Here is a 15,856-nt window from a genome sequence, read left to right as displayed (position 1 = left end):
TCCCTCTGTTCCACAATCCCAGCGTGTGTCCAGCCACAGGCACTTCCCAGGCACACAGGGAAGACCTTCCTGTGGGGCTAAACCCATGTGCTCAGTTTCTCCACATCTCAGACACACTTTTGTTCTGCCCATGTCCCTGGCTACAACTTTTTACTTTTGTGAGGAAGAAACCACTGAATCCACTTCTCTTTCCTCCTCCCCTGTACTTCTCCAAGTCTCAAAGACTCCTGCCTTTCCCTGAAGAAAGAACATCTCCAGAGCTTCTCCCATACCCCTTTGGAGAGTCCCTGCAGGTTTTATTTTTAGATTCTTTTGAATACTGAATGCTTTCTTACACTGATTTGGGGCACGGGGGGAGTCATTCACCTTCAGGCCTTACATTACTGCAGGGATGTGAACCTGGTGTGACTGGGATTGCTCACATGGCTGGCCAATGCTCCTGAACCAGAAATTAACCTCCTTGAGTGCTCCAGCCACATGCCAGCAGCCTCAGGCACCTGTAAAGGAAGCTTCTATAGCTCCAAGGCATCCTGCAGCACCTCCCAGCTCTGGCTTAGGAGATCATTTGGGAGGCACAGGTGGGGCACAGGCAGGGCCCCGTACTGATGGCTCCAGAAGACATTACAAATACAATTCAAAGCTACCTCATACACACCATGGTGCCAGGAAATTCTGCTGGGGCAGGGGTCCACTGTGGACTTCCCAAGGTGACACATGTGCCACCTCAACAACCCCCTCCTGGAGAGAGAAATCCTGCTCTCAGTGACTCTTTACAGGGGTTTGCACAAGGCTGTTACAGCTGGTAATTGGTGCCCAGGGCTGCTAATTGCATTGTGCCTGTTACCTAACCTGTGACTCATTCCTCCAAGCAGCAGCTACCCCCTAGGAGGTAAAAAAAAAGGTGGGCTGGGGTATGCAGGGCAGAGAGGGTCATTTATGTTTGTCTTGGAGCCCTCTGCTCCACTTCTCACCCATGTCCATAACAGGTTAAAGCTGGACTTTGAAAGCCTCAGGGAGAGAAGCTGGATGGAGAGCCTGACCTGGAAGAAGCCTGGGAGCAGGGGAGGCAGTGCTGCTGCTGCCTGGCCAGCTGGGCAGTGCCAGCCTGCCTCTAAGCAGCCTCCCTTTGCCTCCCTTTCCCTGTGGTTGCTGGGAAGTGCTGGGGGATGTGATTCTTTGGGAGGGCAGCAAGGGCTAAGCTGGGAGCACAGCCTGACTATCCAAGGTGGAGGGGCTGCTTTTAACCCCCCTCAGCCCAGGCCATAGGGCTGGGGCTGGTTCCCAGTGCCAGCAGGGACACGAGGAAGTTTGAAGCCCTGAGTCACAGTGTCTCACACATAGTGTTTTCCCTGAATACTCAAATGCTGCTTTTCCGCAGCAAAGATGCAAATTCCAATCTCCAAATCCATGACAGGGTGAATGGGAACTTGTTTTGGGACTTGTCTTCTCATCAGCTCAACAAGAATCACACTTTGTTTGCCTGCAGGGCAAGCACCCTCCCAGGGGACTGGCTGTGCTCGGATGCTCAGGCTGCATCCCCTGGAGTGGATGCCACTTGGGAGCTTTCATCTGGAGCCCTGTGTGTGCCAGCTCCCCCTTCCCTGAGAGAAGAGCTGCATGGCTCCAGGGCAGAGTGAGAACTTTGCTCTACATTTTAGTGACTGCAAGTTAAAATCTTCATTTTCTTTCCTCCCCCTTTCACTCTCGTCCTCATAAAAGACACAGGCAACTGGTTTAGAGCCTGAAATAACACCTCACAGGGGACTCATGAAGATCTGCAAGTTAATCTTTGCTCAGAGCTTCACAAGTGCATGACACCAGCAGTGCCAAACCACAGGGGCAAGGGGGACACAGAGAACCTGACTCTGGTGCTGGTTGCCCATCTTCTCCCACTGACCCCAGCGTCAGCAGGCTCTGCCTGACCTCATGCCCCAAGAGCCCCAAGCCTCCCAGAGCCACAGACTTCATTTTCCTCTGGCATGCCTCAGGAAAGACCACCTACCACCACAACCACCACCTCTCCACAGCGTGGGTATCCTGGCACCCCTTTCCTATGGCATCTGCTAGTGGTGGCTGCATAACAGGATTCAGGACCATGCAGCCTAAGTGAGCACTGCTGTGGCTACCCAAAGCCTCCATCTTCCCCCTGCCAGAGTCTGAACCCACTCTTGGCCCCATGTCAGGGTGAGGAGCCCACCTTGCAGGGGCACCGTCCCCCTTTCTCCTAGCAGCATGGCTGGGCTCAGTCTCCTTGTTGTCCCCCAGGAGGGTGAGGTAGCTGGCTTGTCACATCATGCCAACCAGGGCATGGAGGGATGCAAAGCTCTAGGGACCCCAGCCAGACACAATTCAAAACTCAAGTGAGTTTTTCCCTGACTTTCCTAAGGCACCCTGACCAACACCAGTGCTGGGGAGAGCAAGAGACTGAAAACCAGGGGCCAAATAGAAAAGGGAGGAGACTTAGTCTGTGGCACACTTAGCCTGTCCTCTCCCCACACTTCTTGCTGCCCTACAAGAGCAATGGCAGTGCTCCCTCCTTCCCCTGGAGGGCTGGGCAGTTGGGTCTTACCCGAAGGAGGAGAAAAATATCCCATCGTGCATCACCCACACCTCCCCAGTAACACACAAGCCCGCAGCCTGCCACCCATTCCCATTATGAATGGTATTTAATTCTCCTTTACAGGCAGTTTGCCAGTGAAAGGCTCCATTAATAATTTACAAGCAATAAAGAGTACAGCTCCTATAAAACGAGGGTTTGTTGTAACCTTAGTGTCACTCCAGCCTCAGTGGGTCACGGGTGTATGAGCCATGCTCCCTGTGCCATGGGGCCAGAGGCGAGGTAGATGAGAAGAGAGGACCCGGAGCACACGGTGCCACCGGGCAGGGGAGATGGTGTGACAGGAGAAGAGCTCAAGAGCTTGAAATCTGTGTGAGAAATGTTCCTACGCAGCCTGATCCCACACAGCTCCCCTACGTTCCCTGTCTGTCAATCTGACCACGTACAAGGGCAGCCCAAGGTGACAGGGAACAGCCCACAGGGGTGGTTTCCACCATGATGGAAGATGTCTTTCCAAGGAAATACAGAAAGCTCAGACAGGGGAGGCACTGTTATCTGTTACTTCCTGGCTCTTGGCGGCCCTCAAGGGGATGAGAAATGCTACCCTGGGGGGCCTTAGCTGCCAGCATCCCCTCAGGGAGGAAGAACACACTACCTGGAGGGGCTTGGGAAGGTAGGGACCTCTGAGAGCAGCTCTTGGGGACAGTAGGTGGCAGCAGCCACTCTGCCACCCCCCCACTCAGTCATCGCCCTCCTCAATCCACAGCGGGCGGGTTTGCTCCTGGAAGATGCATCCACGAACCACCTTGGGCAGCTCCTCGGCATGGCTCCAGGCGTGGGGCTCCACTGGGGCCCAGGAGCATGGCAGGGTGTGGAGAGCCCGCTCCACAGCACGGCACACCTTCAGCACCTCCGAGTCCCGCTGGCCCGCCTTCCCCAGCAAGGTCCTATGGAAAACACAGGGACAAATGTCACCCTGGGTATAACAAGATGGGGGGACAAAACCACCACGTACAGAAAGGAATTACTCCCCTCGCAGCGCCAAGCCCAGCGCACACACCCAGTGCTCTCGCCTGATCCCGTTCTGTCTCTGAACAGAGACCAGGCTTCTCTCTCCTCCCGTTACATGCTCCATCCATGCCACGCTTTTTCCTCACCTGAGTCCTCTAACGTTCTTCTCAGTGACCTCAACATGGATAACGATGGGGTATATTTCACTTTTAATTAGATCCCTCACACCCTCAACTCCCAGCTCTAGCAGGCAGTGTTTATTCTGGAAAGGAAATTGAATAGATTTACTGATTTAAATGGAGAAAAAATAACCCCAGCCCCTGACAGTTACATTAAATCAAACCCCATACTGTGCAATATCATTGCTTTTCCAATACTAATTCCATTAAAAGTGAGATTTATGGACAGTGCCAATAGAAAAGGGGAGAATTAAAGAGCAGGGTCACCCACTCCATCACTGCCAATCCAACCCAAGAGCTCACTGGACCCCTCTCTCAGCCACAGCTCATCTTCACATCCTCTTTGTCATCGCTGTCACCCACAGCCTCACATTTCTGCCCTGAGCAGAGCTGCTGCCACCTTGGTGAACATGAGGAATGTGAGAGCAGGGAGGTCACTTCTGAGTATGGCATGTCCCACTGCCTCTCCCACAAATCCCCATTTCCCATTTATTTCATCTGAGCTCATCAGAGACTCAGGGAAATGTCCTTATCTGCTGCTCCACAACTCCACAGCATCTCGACCTGAAACACCCTCCAAATTACACAACCCCCAAGCAAGCAGCTCCTTTTCTATCACCACACCACTCTCCCTCTTCCCCCACTCAGCTGCCCCCTCCTCTCCTCCAGTCTGAATGAGCTGCCCCATCCTGGCCCTTTCTCCCCACACCAAAAGCCTCAGCACCTTCTCCATTGCCTCCCGGATCATGTGGATTCGTCCACTCTCCCTCTGGTCCTGGGGGGCAGTTCTAGACACAGGGTGCTCCTGAGCGTGGGTTGCGCTGGGATCCCCTCCTGTCAGCTTCTCTGCAAGCCAAGAAACAGGAAGAGAGAGATGTCAGCCCCCTCTCCCTCTTGCACAGACTTTCTACCTCAGATCCCACACGCTGGCTGCTGCACTGGTGCTTATCAAGTTCAGTGTTTATGGATTCTGGAGAGCAAGACTAATTATACAGCATCACACTTTGGGCATGGATATCCTGCAGCTTTCTGGTAGGCAACAAGCGAGATATCACAGCTGAAGACACCTTGCACAGCAAGAGCAGCACCTTGTGTTGTACCACAGCAGCCTAAGCTGGCTCACAGACATTATCCACCCACTTCCACACTGTCCCAACCCTTCCCTAACAGAGCATGGCAGGAAAATAACCACTTTATCTTGCCAGATAGGTTTTCTGCAGGGTTTGAGCACTACACAGGCTTACAGACTTCTCCTGTAAGTGAGCACCATGGCTGGGGAAGCAAGAGGAGTGGGTGTATGCTGGGAGAGGGGGAGGAAAATGGGGATGAGCTGCACCTCCTTTTGCTGCTGGCAGCCTGCTCAGAGGCAGGACAGCACGCAGCAGCCAGCACCAGGAAAGCAGCAGAGAGGTGATGCTGGGACAGAGAACTGGGGGACGAGCTGGATGCAGCATGGTCAAAACAATGGTCAAAGCAAGGACAGCCAGGTGCCCCTGGTCAATCCCAAAGGAGGCTGACACAACATACACACCCAGACCTGGCTTGGGGGCCACAGGCTCTGCATCCCAGTGTGGCTCAGGCAGGAGCCAGGCTTTACCTGCCCATCATGCTGCTCCAGGCATCTGCCTACACTGCTATGGAAACATGAGGAGGCATCATAAAAAGGCTTTTAGGAGCTGCTTGTCCCTAAGATGGAAATAAAGTAATATTTTTAGCAGAAGGCATGTTTGGAACTGGGTCCAGAGCATGTTCCAGTTATCCCAGGTTCCAGGCTGGCTGGGCATCCTCTGCCTGGTGACACAGTCCTTCCCAGGCAGACCTGGATCCTGCAAAGCCATTTTTCCTTTGCAGGCAGCAGACTCTCCTGGAAGATGGAAATAAATACCAGCAGCAAAAAAAAGAGAAATGGCTTGGGGCTCATGGATTATTTTCCTTCTCTCACAGCCAGCAAAACTAGCAGGGGACAATGGAGTTTTTGCCCTCAGTGTATATTCCCAATGGCAGGAAAAGCTTGGAAGCAGGTCCCCCGTGCAGTGTGAGGGGGACCCTGCAGAGGGCTCAGCAGGACAGGATATATGGCCAAGTCACGCAGCTGAGAAGCCCAGCAGCCAAAACTTTCAGAGCCATCCTTCAGCAAACCACAGATTTTTCACTACCTCCATCATTACCCCGCAAACAAATAAACCAACTCATTTTTCAGTCCCACAGTTGGCAAAGGGAGAACTCTAAACACCGGAAAAAGAGAGCACTGGAGACATGAGGAGGAAGGAGGAAAGAGGAAGGTGTCCTCTCTGAACATTCCCTATAGGAGAAATGCCCTTTCCCCAGCAGCCTCTTTAGCTGTGTGTCAGCCTCACATCTCCTGGCAGAAAGAGGGGGATAACAGCTCTAAGGTTGGATCCTGCCGTTTTTGGGCAGGAAGAGCTGGCATGAAGTCAACCTGCAGGTCCCACATCAGCCAGGGTTTTCATCTCTGGGAAGAGCCACCCAGAGCAAGGCAATGCTACACCACCACCCACTCAAGGGGAGAGAGAAGATCCCCATGCCTCAGGTGACCAGAAGGGAGGGCTGGCTTCCCTGTGGGCCAAAGGGATAGGACACAGTTAAAACCAGCAGGGAATATCTTGCAGACACTCAGCCCAAAAAAGTGACAAGTATGACGTGGGAAGACCGAGAGATTCCCACACTTACGGTCTGAAGAGAGATCTCATGGGCTTTCCATGAGACCATAACTCAACCTTCCAAGTAAGGAGCAGCTCTTCACTGAAACTGACTGAGCAGCCACATATTGCTGCCTGCCTACCTGCTGGGCACACGTGGAAATCCAGGCGAGAGGTGGGCAGGTCCAGCAGGTTCCTGATGAGCCGTGGTGCAATGCAGCTTGGCAACAGCACCACAGGACGGGGTGTCTTGACCACCACAGGACGCACCAGGCTGTAAGGCTTCAGGTTCGTGTCTGGGTCTGGAAGACAGCATTGAAGAAGAGAAAGCCAAAGGTGAGAACACAGGAGACCAGGACAGCCTACGGACCATCCCATTGTTCTGTACCACCTCCTCATCCTGAATCATGGAGGCACCTACCAAACCATCTTATGTCCCAGGAGAGACCCTACCCTGGCTACAACACTCACTCAAGGACAGATACCCTGGATGTAAACCCCCTGCCCGTTTTCTGGGACTCCCTTGAGTTACACAGCAGTTTATTCCCCAGAAAAGGTTGGAAGACCAGAGGACAACTGGGTCTCCAAGGGTGACAGGGCAGGCACAGGGCTAACAGCTCACCTGAGCAGGGGTCCAGCCACAGCTGCTGGGGAGGTTGTTCTGGGCTCCTCTGTGGCTTGGATTTCACCAAGCGCAGTTGGCCCAAGGCCCGTTTCTTTAGCTGAGGAGAAAGTGAGGGCAATTAGGCTGAGAGCACTGCCCTTTCCACACACATGAAGAACTGGCTGCAGAACATCCTCTGGCAAAAAGGATGGAGCACCCTTACAAAAAGCAAGGGATTAGGACTGCCATTCATTAGGTTCAGTCTGGGAAGTGGGGAAGTGGTAGAAAAGCAGCCACAGAGCAGTAACACTGCCTGGCCTAAAAGCTTTGTTTGCTAACCCATCTGCCACCTCTGTACAAGCTGGTTTACCAAGAGAGTGGGGCAGATGTCTCTGAGATGGTGAGATGGCCACGGGCACACACCACGGCTCTCATCACCCTCTTCTTTGACTTACGGTATTTCTGTGGCCTCTCTGCTGCCCAAGCACCTGGCGCTTCTCCTGGATCTTCAAAAGCTGATGAGCCCTGAAAAGACAGAGAGCTTGCACTCAAGCAACTCCAGAAGCCCCAGGGACCACAGCCTGCTGGGATCCTCTTCACCAATCCCACAGACCTGTTGAAGCATAGGCATATCAAAGCCCTCACTCAACCTCCTCAAAGGCTCCCAAACACTTCCACACCGATCCCCAAACAAGACTCACCCATCCCACACCACCAAGAGGTCAGTCTGCAGCCCCAGGACAGCGAGGGCATGGCCAGCACAGGCAAAGGGGACAGGTAGCCCCTGCCTCCCTCCTCTTGCTGCTCACCTGCTGTAGTTGGGCACCGTGCCCTTGTCCAGGTCCCGCAGGGTCAAGGGGTCGACGCGAGAGCAGTACCACTCCAGGCGGCCCCTGTGCATGGTGTCCGTGACGTGCAGGATCTCCCGGCTCTTCACGCACAGCGCGTACGGGTCTGACGGCTCCAGGAGCAACACGTTGCTGCGGACGTAGAACGAGTCTCCAGAAAATTTCTTCCCTTCCTCCAGGGCTGCCCGCAGAGGCCGGTATCCTGGAGCATAAAACACAGGTCACCACAGGCGGGGACGCAGTAGACAACAGTCACCAGTAAGAAAGCCAAGTCCCCAGCACAGTTGTGATGCTCTGGATTGGGGCTGGGGTGCAGAGGAGGCAAACAGACAGAAGGTCTGTACCTCTGTCCCGTAACTCAGAGGATGCACAAGTCACACCAGAGAGGGAAAGCTACTGGAGCTATGGCCAACCCCTGTGTCTGACATGGTGGCCTAGGACCAAACAGGAGAGGAGAGAGAATAACTGAGATTAATCTCCAGGTTTGGGTGGAGGGTCTAGAAAGGAGGCAGAGAGCTCAGGTTGAAAGGCAACCTAGCTGCCAGCACCTTACCTTCTAGGTCAAGCTGAAAGATGAGACTAGATGGCTCATCCCAGTGCAGCAGGCTCAGGTAGGCAACCTCCCGTGTGCAGTTCTCCAGGGAAAGCACCTCTTCCTTCAGCGATGGCACCCTCAGCTAGCAAGGACCCGATGCCATTAGACCTAAGGGCCGGAAGAGCACGCACCCCCCAGGCTCCCTCACCCATCAGGGTTACACAAAAGGTTTTACAGAGTGAGGCAGGTCTGGGAAAAACTGTATCTGAGGACAAGGCATCCTCAGTCTGCTCTGGCTCCCTCCTCTGCCTCTGAAATACCTGCTGCCAGCCATCACCCAGTCTGGATGGTGGGCTGTCATGAAAGGAAATGTGTGTGTGCATGAACGTGTGTGGGAGCAGGAGCACTGGTTTGTTTTCACTTACAGGTGGGATATTAATTCAAGTGGTGCAGCTGTATTTCAAGTGGTTTCATTCTTGGCCAAACAAATGCCCTTCCCCTCCTCCCAGGAGCCTTCTTCAGAGCAATTATTCTCTATACTCAGGAGGGTCACAAAGGCCTGAGAAATCTTGCTCCAGAATTGATTGGTTTGCAATGGGCATGTGCAGGATGCAGGAAGCAAACTGCTCTGAAAAGCCACAAGGTGACAGACACAAAGGTGAGGGACACAAAGCTGTACTGGCATCTTAATTGTGTGACTCATTTTTGTTTCTCCCTTCCCACAGCTCAAGGAAGGGTTTCAGAAGGTCTTGGCATTTTCACATGCACAGGTACACTCAAGTACTGTGAGACCCGGGTGGGTGTTTGTGCTGTGTAAAGCTCTAGACAGGGAGCAGCCCTGGAAAATAAGAGAAGTGGAGGTGGACTTCAAGCTGGGGAGAGGTCATCTTGCACTGGGGATCACTCTGCACTCCTTGCATCATCTCAGGTGCTTTGCAAACCCACAAAAGGAGCCCATTCCCAGACTCACCTCAATGAGCCGGCACCCTTCCCTGAGTCCTGCTTTTTCAACCCGTGAGCCCGGCTTGACCCACTGGACATAAATTCCTGTCCTGTTCCCTCCAAGGATGGAGATGTCTGCTCCAAGCCTCTTCTCCTGGGGTGAGGGGTGGCTGGGATGACCCACACTAGTGAGCTGCACCACCAGTGACCTGGTAAGGAGAAATGCCAAGTCTGGCAACCGAGGTTTACTGCCTTTTCTAAGAGCCAGTCCCCTGTGCCTTGTGTCCAGCTACAGGGTGTTTACTGCAGCACAGAGCTCGTGACTCAACAGGGTTGACACAGAGCTGACAAAGCCCCACAGCCCCTTCTATCCCACCAGCCCCACCACCAAAGCCAAGCTGGGCTCCCACAGTCCTTCCCTACCTAGACAGATGCATGTCCAGCCCAGAGCAACATCTCCACCCCTGCCATAACCTATAGGACAGTGCAAAAATTGAAGTCCTACTAGGAAGCAGGGACTATAGGATCTTCATTGCTCTCCTCTCCCACTAGCAAGAAAAGGCCTGCAACTGCAAGGGAGGGGCAGAAAAGAAGGGTCTCCCAGGCATGGTCCCTGGCACCACAAAATGCCCCCTCAAGCACCACCACAGAGAGCCCAGCTCAGAGAGCAGCAGTCACCTCCTGGTGACCTCCTTGTGGCTGGAAAGCGTGGACAAGCAGATCTCCGACTTCACCCTGGCGTAGGTGCTGCTGGAAGAAGAGAAGGCCTCCAGCAAGGTTCCAGGAAAACTGCTGCCTAGGAAAGAGCAAAAGCGAGAGGGAGCGCTTTACCTGTACTAATGCCGCAGGGAGCTCGTGTTCTAGGGGTGGCAAGGGTCTGCCATCCTCTCCTGACCACTTTCTAGCATCTGACTGGGAGACTGAGGCTGCAGGGAGGCTTTGAATGGTCACCCTCAAGAAAAGGGTTTCCCATGTTTCCTGAGAACCAGCAAATCTTCATTCCCTTCATCAGCATGTTGGTCAGAAGGCAGCAGCAGCCAGGGCCACCTGGATGTGCCCACAGATCAGCCACCAGCACCTACCACAGGACCTGCAAGCACCAGGATGCAGGATGCTCCTCTTCACTCCAGGAGACTTAAAACCCATCACACAGGAAGTAACAGATAAAGGGAGTATCCAGTAACACCCCAGGGCAAAAGTATTTCCCTCTTCTATTACCAAAAGTATTTCCCTCTTCTATTACCGACTCCCCTCAACAGCTCTCCATGAGCCAAACAGAGCTGATGCAAATAGCTACCTGCTCTGCAGAGGAAAAGCCAGCTTTTCCAGCTGCTGTGCCTCACAAGGCACAGGGGATATGAGGGCCCATGCTAGAGGTTCAGAGCCCTTGCAATGAGCTACATAAACCACAGGTGTGAAGGAGGGTCACTTGTCCAACCCCTCTCCCCACAGCACCCACTCCTTTTTAGCTAAGCCCATTGAGGAAAGCCTTGTACCTGTTCCATCTTCAATGCTGCTAAAGGAGCCACAGGACAAGCTAAAAAGAAGACACAAAATGGATCTGTAAGGTAGCAGCTTTTCCAAAGCCTGTTTGCATTCCATGCTCTATCTCAGTTCCACAGACTTCCCCACCAGTCCAAGCACCCCTAGAGCCTTCCAGACAACTTCCAGACAGCCTTTCCACTCAGTTTCCACTCCAGGTTCTCTCCTAATCCCGCCAGGCATCTCTTCCTGAATCCCACAACCCCCACAGAGGAGACAAGCAGCCCTCAAGCAGCAATCACCTTTTGTGGGGCATGCACCTCTCTTCCCGCTGCCGACGGAGGATGGAGCCGATGCAAGGAGGGAAGGGGAAGGTGGAAAGGCGGTTGATATCCTTCTCACTGTCGGGAGTCTCATCCTTGGGCAGAGTGAGAGACATGCTTGCTAACACCAATACCCAGCACCACTTCTCCCCTCCCCTTCAGGCCAAGGGAGCAAACAGCACAACCCTCTTTAGGATAATCCTCATCCCTTCAAACTGCCAGGGGTACCTTGTTTTCCCAAGCAGATAGCTCAGCTAGAGATCCATGACACTGCATCCCCACCTTTTTGCAAAGCACAAGCTGTGGGAGCACTAGCAGATGGACAGACTATCCAACCCTTGTCCTTATATTTCTGTTTTATCCACCACACACCCAGATGTATGAATAACCTGTGGGACTGCCCATTTCAGGGTGCTCTGGCATGGCAGTTCAAGGAGTCAAAGGAAAGAACCTGACTCCCTTAAAAACAACACAGTGCTGCTATAGGGTTCATTTCTCCTCCAGTATGTGTAGATTAAACAGCATTTTAGGGAGGACAGCATCTTACATGAGGCTGTTGGTTTATAGGGTGTCAAATGGAATGAAGGGTTTTCACACACTTTAGGGAAGCATTGGCCAGTTTGTTAGAGACTGAGAGCTTTGCATCTGAGATCTGCTACACCTTACACACCACCCCACACCAAGGCACAGCCTCACAATGAAGCCGCTCCAATGCCTGTGTGCCCTTCCTGAGCAGTGTCAGCTCAGGGCCAGCCTCACATGGTCAAGCACTCACCATGCTTTGAATGGCTGAATCCCCTGGGAATGGGGTAACAGAAGTCCCCAGGGTATCCATGAGTCCATTTGCAGGGTTGTCTATGAGGCTCCAGGTGCTGCTGAGGTTGGAGCAGAGGGAGTAGGAAGAGCTGCACATCTGGGAGAGAAAGGACTCCATCACCCCATTTGCATCCCCCAGAAATCAGTCCTGACCCCTCTGCCTTCCCTCTTCCCCCTTCCTCGAGCCACCCTCACCTTGCTGAGGCTGCGGCTGCCTCGGCACCGCTGCAGCTGTGCCTCCAGCGTGCTCTTCAGCCCTTCTGCCTGGCTCAGCTTGCTTAGGAGCTCATCCCGCTCCTCCTCCAGGGCCCGCACTCGTTTGCGGTACTGGTCCTTCTCAATCAGGCTCTGGGAGTATTGCAGCTGCACCCCATCACGGCTCTGGATGGCCTGCAAGGAGCCAGACAGCGAGAAAAGACACAGAGCTGCATTGCTGATCCACACCTCCCACCCTGGGCATGGCTGCACAAGATCCACTGGGGAAGGAGAGCTATCCAGAGGCCTGTTCTTGCTGGGCAGTCAAAAGCCATTTACCTGGTCCCGCTCTTTTTCGATCTCCTCCAGCTGCAGCAGCACTGTGTTCATACGATGCTTGTAGAGATCACAGTCCTTCTGCAGCGTTCGGTATTTCAGCTGCAGATCTTCCACCTCCTGGAGGTACTGGTAACAGCAAGCAACCAGCATTAGCCTTCCTGAAAGCAATTGCTTTACAGCATCCCTCCCCTCTCTTCCAGGCCCTGTTCGGTGTGCAGGGACAGAGGTGGTGATGAATGCTCTACCTTATCCCTCAGCTCTTCGGCCCACTGCAGCTCACTCTGCAGGGAGTTGAGTTTCTGACAGAGATCCTGCCGGTCGTCTTGGGCTTCCTTCCAGTCATGCTCCAGGATGTCCAGGAGGATCTGCTCAGAGCCTGGCACTGGGCCCTCACCGGGTTTCTAAGAGGCAAGAGTGCACTGTCACTGCACCACAAGCACCAAGGGGGCGAGAGGCAGGGCAGTGGCTGGCAGATTGGCACAACTGCCATCATCACGCAGCATCAGTCTGCTGTGCACTCCAAGGCACAAAGTCATACTTGTGAGCCCAATTAAGAATTACAGAGCTGGAAAAAAGCACCTGTCACTACCCAAATGCAATGGCAGCCACCACAGCCAAGCAATATGCTCGGAGGATGGGACAGGCCAGCCCAAACCAACAATTTCCCCATCTTTCCAGTGGCTATGTAAACAACACTGGAGGTGGCCCAGGAAAGGAGGTGACCTGGACCTGCCCTGCCCCAGCAGGTACCTGCAACATGCCCTGCAGCTCCTGCAGTGATGCTGTGAGCCGCTGGTTCTCAGCCCACAGCTCAGACACGGCGTCAGGGTGGCCGCGCTCCTCCGCCTCTCGCTGGGGCGGTGCCGACGCCTGTCTCCGCAGCAGGCTGCACTCCTCCTCCAGGCTGGAGACTTTGCATTTCAGCTGGTCCACCTGCAACCCAGGGAAGAAACAGTCTGACACACGTGGCCCTGCACCTCTGCCTTACTAGGAGAGCGAAGCAGAGAAGGTGCTGAGAAGAAAACAGGTCTGGAGGCGAGTAAGGCACGCGAGGCAACCACAGGCAACCATGTGAAGGAGTATCCTACTGCTGGGCCGAGGTTAGCAGCACAGCTGCACACAAAAGCTTCTCCCTCAGGGAAAGGAGGAAGACGCACTTGCATAAGCACATTCAGGATCATCTCTTGGTGCAAGAACTTTCTTGCTACCCTGGGGCATCCACAGTGCAGCTAGCCTTGACCGTGGGTGGATGTGGGACCTCTGGTGCACTGCCAGGGCCAGCAGCTGTGAGTATCTCAAAGATTCCTAGAGCAGCTGAGAAACAAATTCACAACAGAAAAATCCACTGGAGGCTACTCAGTGTGGGAGGCCACCTCTGGCTTGGGAGGTGTTTGAGGTTCAAGCTGCTGGAGGCTGCAGAGTACTACGGGGGCAGGCCTGTCCCATCATCATTCCCTGGCCTGGTCCCACATTCCTCCATCAACACGTCACAGGAAACAGCAGAGGTCAGCAACTTTTAAGGATAAGAAAGATCCTCCCAGACCTGTAATGACTGCTGAGATTGATCAGAGAACCAATTCCACAGGTAAGTAAGGCTTTGAGAGGAAATGGGACAGGAAAAGCTTATCAAAGCCACCAAGAAGCTGCCAAAATTGCCTAGGAGGGATTCAAGGAGGGACGAATTACTTCTGTGAATCTGCCCAAAAGACCTACAATGACTTTTGGGGACCAGACACTTCTGGACCCAAGAGTCAGGAGGGGAAGGCAAGCTGAGACGCTGCTTCCATGGGGATTTCTTCAGCCCACAGTTGCCTTCAAGTGATTCACCTCCCTATTCCAAAGAGGCCCAGGGGAGCTGCTATTGGCAGGAATACCGGAAAAAAGGTAGGGGAGGTTCCTGCCACTGGCAGGAACAGAATGAGGTATGAAAGGCAATCACAAGACTGTGTGAGAGGTCCAGGCCCAGACTGGTAGGGGGAATGCCAGGAGGCAGCAGAGCACTTAAACATATGGGTTATTAATAGGTTCGAGGCAGGGCTGTCCTTGCCCAGGCAGGAAATGGGTGCATGTTTGCAGGAGGTGAGAGCCTGGCAGCTGCAGTGCAGTGTCACGAATTCCTGCAGCTATGCAGGGCATGAGTCTTACAAACGTCATGAGAGACATGAGGAGGCGGTGGGGAGTGGCAAGGAGAATGGAGTCTGGGCCAAAAGGCTCCTAAGCTCAGCAAGGCAGGCTGGGCAGCTCCAGGCAGCACACACACACACAGTGTGAGTGGCTGCACAGCCACTGGCCTCCCTAGGGAGAGGAAAACACAAACCCTTGAAGGGGAAAAAGTAAATACAAACACACAGCTTGACAAAGGGGAGCTGTCTGCTGCCTGCCTGTGCTGCCCAGAGAGCAGGGCAGGCAGCACAGGCAGGAGCACACACGACATCTTGTGGTGCCAGCAGCCAGGCTGAGCATCGAGGGATGCCAGGGAAGGCAGCAGCCCCGCTTCTGGCTCCAACCAGATATATCTCCAACTACACCAGCTGGCAGGAGCTGATGATGCATCTCCAGCTGCCCCCGGGCAGTGGCGAGCCTCCTGCACTGTGCCCATGCCTCAGCCTCTCTGCAGGACACACTTCCACCAAGAGCAGGGCAGGATCCCCATCACGCATCCTGTGTGCCATCAGCTCCTTCACGTTCACAAGCCACCAGGTGTGGACATCCATGTGCATCCTTCTCGGCCGTCAGACCCCCAGCACATCCTGCTGCCCACCCTTGTGCTCCCCAGGACCCTACCAGCAGCTGCAGGTCCCTGCTCCGCAGCACAGCCACGTTCTTCTCCTCGCAGAGCTGCGCGTAGCGCATGGCCATCATGTAGTTCTCGTCCTTCAGCCTCAGCAGCTCCACGCTGTTGGAGTCCCACTCCTCTCTCAGCCGCTGGCAACGCTCCTGCACCTTCAGGAGCTCCTTCAGCTGCTGCTCCAGCCGGACCTGCTCTTGCTCCAGCGCCTGGTTTTTCACCTGGAGCTGGTGTTCCTTCAGCAGGTGCTCTTTCCGTTGAGCCCTCACCTTCTTCACCTCCATCATCAGGAACTGAGTTAGTCCCTCAGGGCCTTCCTCATCTGGGGAGAGACAAAGGAGAACCTGTTCCTGGCTGCTGAAACAGGGGTAACCCCAAGAAACAGATTTGCCCAATGCTCTGCTTTCCACCAAGAGGTGACAAGTTCTCCTGAGGGTTTGCAGCCCTTGTTGTCCCAGGCTTACGGCACCACAGTCTTTCACACCTGTATAGGTGGCCCCCTCCCTGCCAGCTCCAGAGTACAGAACTGTCAGGATTCCTCACACCCTGCCAGCACAAACCCAGTTATTAAGCAGAC

At 54.0% G+C, this 15,856-nt stretch overlaps 1 protein-coding gene across 4 annotated transcripts in view; it reads right to left on the bottom strand.

Annotated features, from left to right (window-relative positions):
• Nucleotides 1-2,698: 2,698 nt before the first annotated feature.
• The window catches only part of CARD10 (caspase recruitment domain family member 10), a 28,408-nt gene continuing 15,250 nt past the window's right edge, over nucleotides 2,699-15,856 (bottom strand). For 3 of the 4 annotated variants that reach the window (XM_041416932.1, XM_041416935.1, XM_041416931.1), the window contains 18 exons: nucleotides 15,276-15,601; nucleotides 13,242-13,424; nucleotides 12,737-12,892; nucleotides 12,492-12,617; nucleotides 12,153-12,347; nucleotides 11,917-12,054; nucleotides 11,121-11,236; nucleotides 10,833-10,873; nucleotides 10,015-10,132; nucleotides 9,365-9,545; nucleotides 8,413-8,536; nucleotides 7,821-8,061; nucleotides 7,467-7,536; nucleotides 7,030-7,129; nucleotides 6,551-6,709; nucleotides 4,472-4,593; nucleotides 3,715-3,830; nucleotides 2,699-3,504 (listed from right to left, as the gene is read on the bottom strand). In XM_041416932.1, the coding sequence (XP_041272866.1) occupies nucleotides 3,297-3,504; nucleotides 3,715-3,830; nucleotides 4,472-4,593; nucleotides 6,551-6,709; nucleotides 7,030-7,129; nucleotides 7,467-7,536; nucleotides 7,821-8,061; nucleotides 8,413-8,536; nucleotides 9,365-9,545; nucleotides 10,015-10,132; nucleotides 10,833-10,873; nucleotides 11,121-11,236; nucleotides 11,917-12,054; nucleotides 12,153-12,347; nucleotides 12,492-12,617; nucleotides 12,737-12,892; nucleotides 13,242-13,424; nucleotides 15,276-15,601 (2,720 nt within the window). In that variant the 3' untranslated portion in view covers nucleotides 2,699-3,296. The remainder of the gene's footprint in view (nucleotides 3,505-3,714; nucleotides 3,831-4,471; nucleotides 4,594-6,550; nucleotides 6,710-7,029; nucleotides 7,130-7,466; nucleotides 7,537-7,820; nucleotides 8,062-8,412; nucleotides 8,537-9,364; nucleotides 9,546-10,014; nucleotides 10,133-10,832; nucleotides 10,874-11,120; nucleotides 11,237-11,916; nucleotides 12,055-12,152; nucleotides 12,348-12,491; nucleotides 12,618-12,736; nucleotides 12,893-13,241; nucleotides 13,425-15,275; nucleotides 15,602-15,856) is intronic. The other variant, XM_041416936.1, reaches the window with a different exon arrangement.

This window comes from Onychostruthus taczanowskii, unplaced genomic scaffold (assembly GCF_017590055.1).
Source record: "Onychostruthus taczanowskii isolate IOZ18803 unplaced genomic scaffold, ASM1759005v1 scaffold53, whole genome shotgun sequence".
NCBI lineage: Eukaryota > Metazoa > Chordata > Aves > Passeriformes > Passeridae > Onychostruthus > Onychostruthus taczanowskii.
Note: the sequence above shows the minus strand (reverse complement) of the source record. Positions and strands in the feature narration are given on the sequence as shown.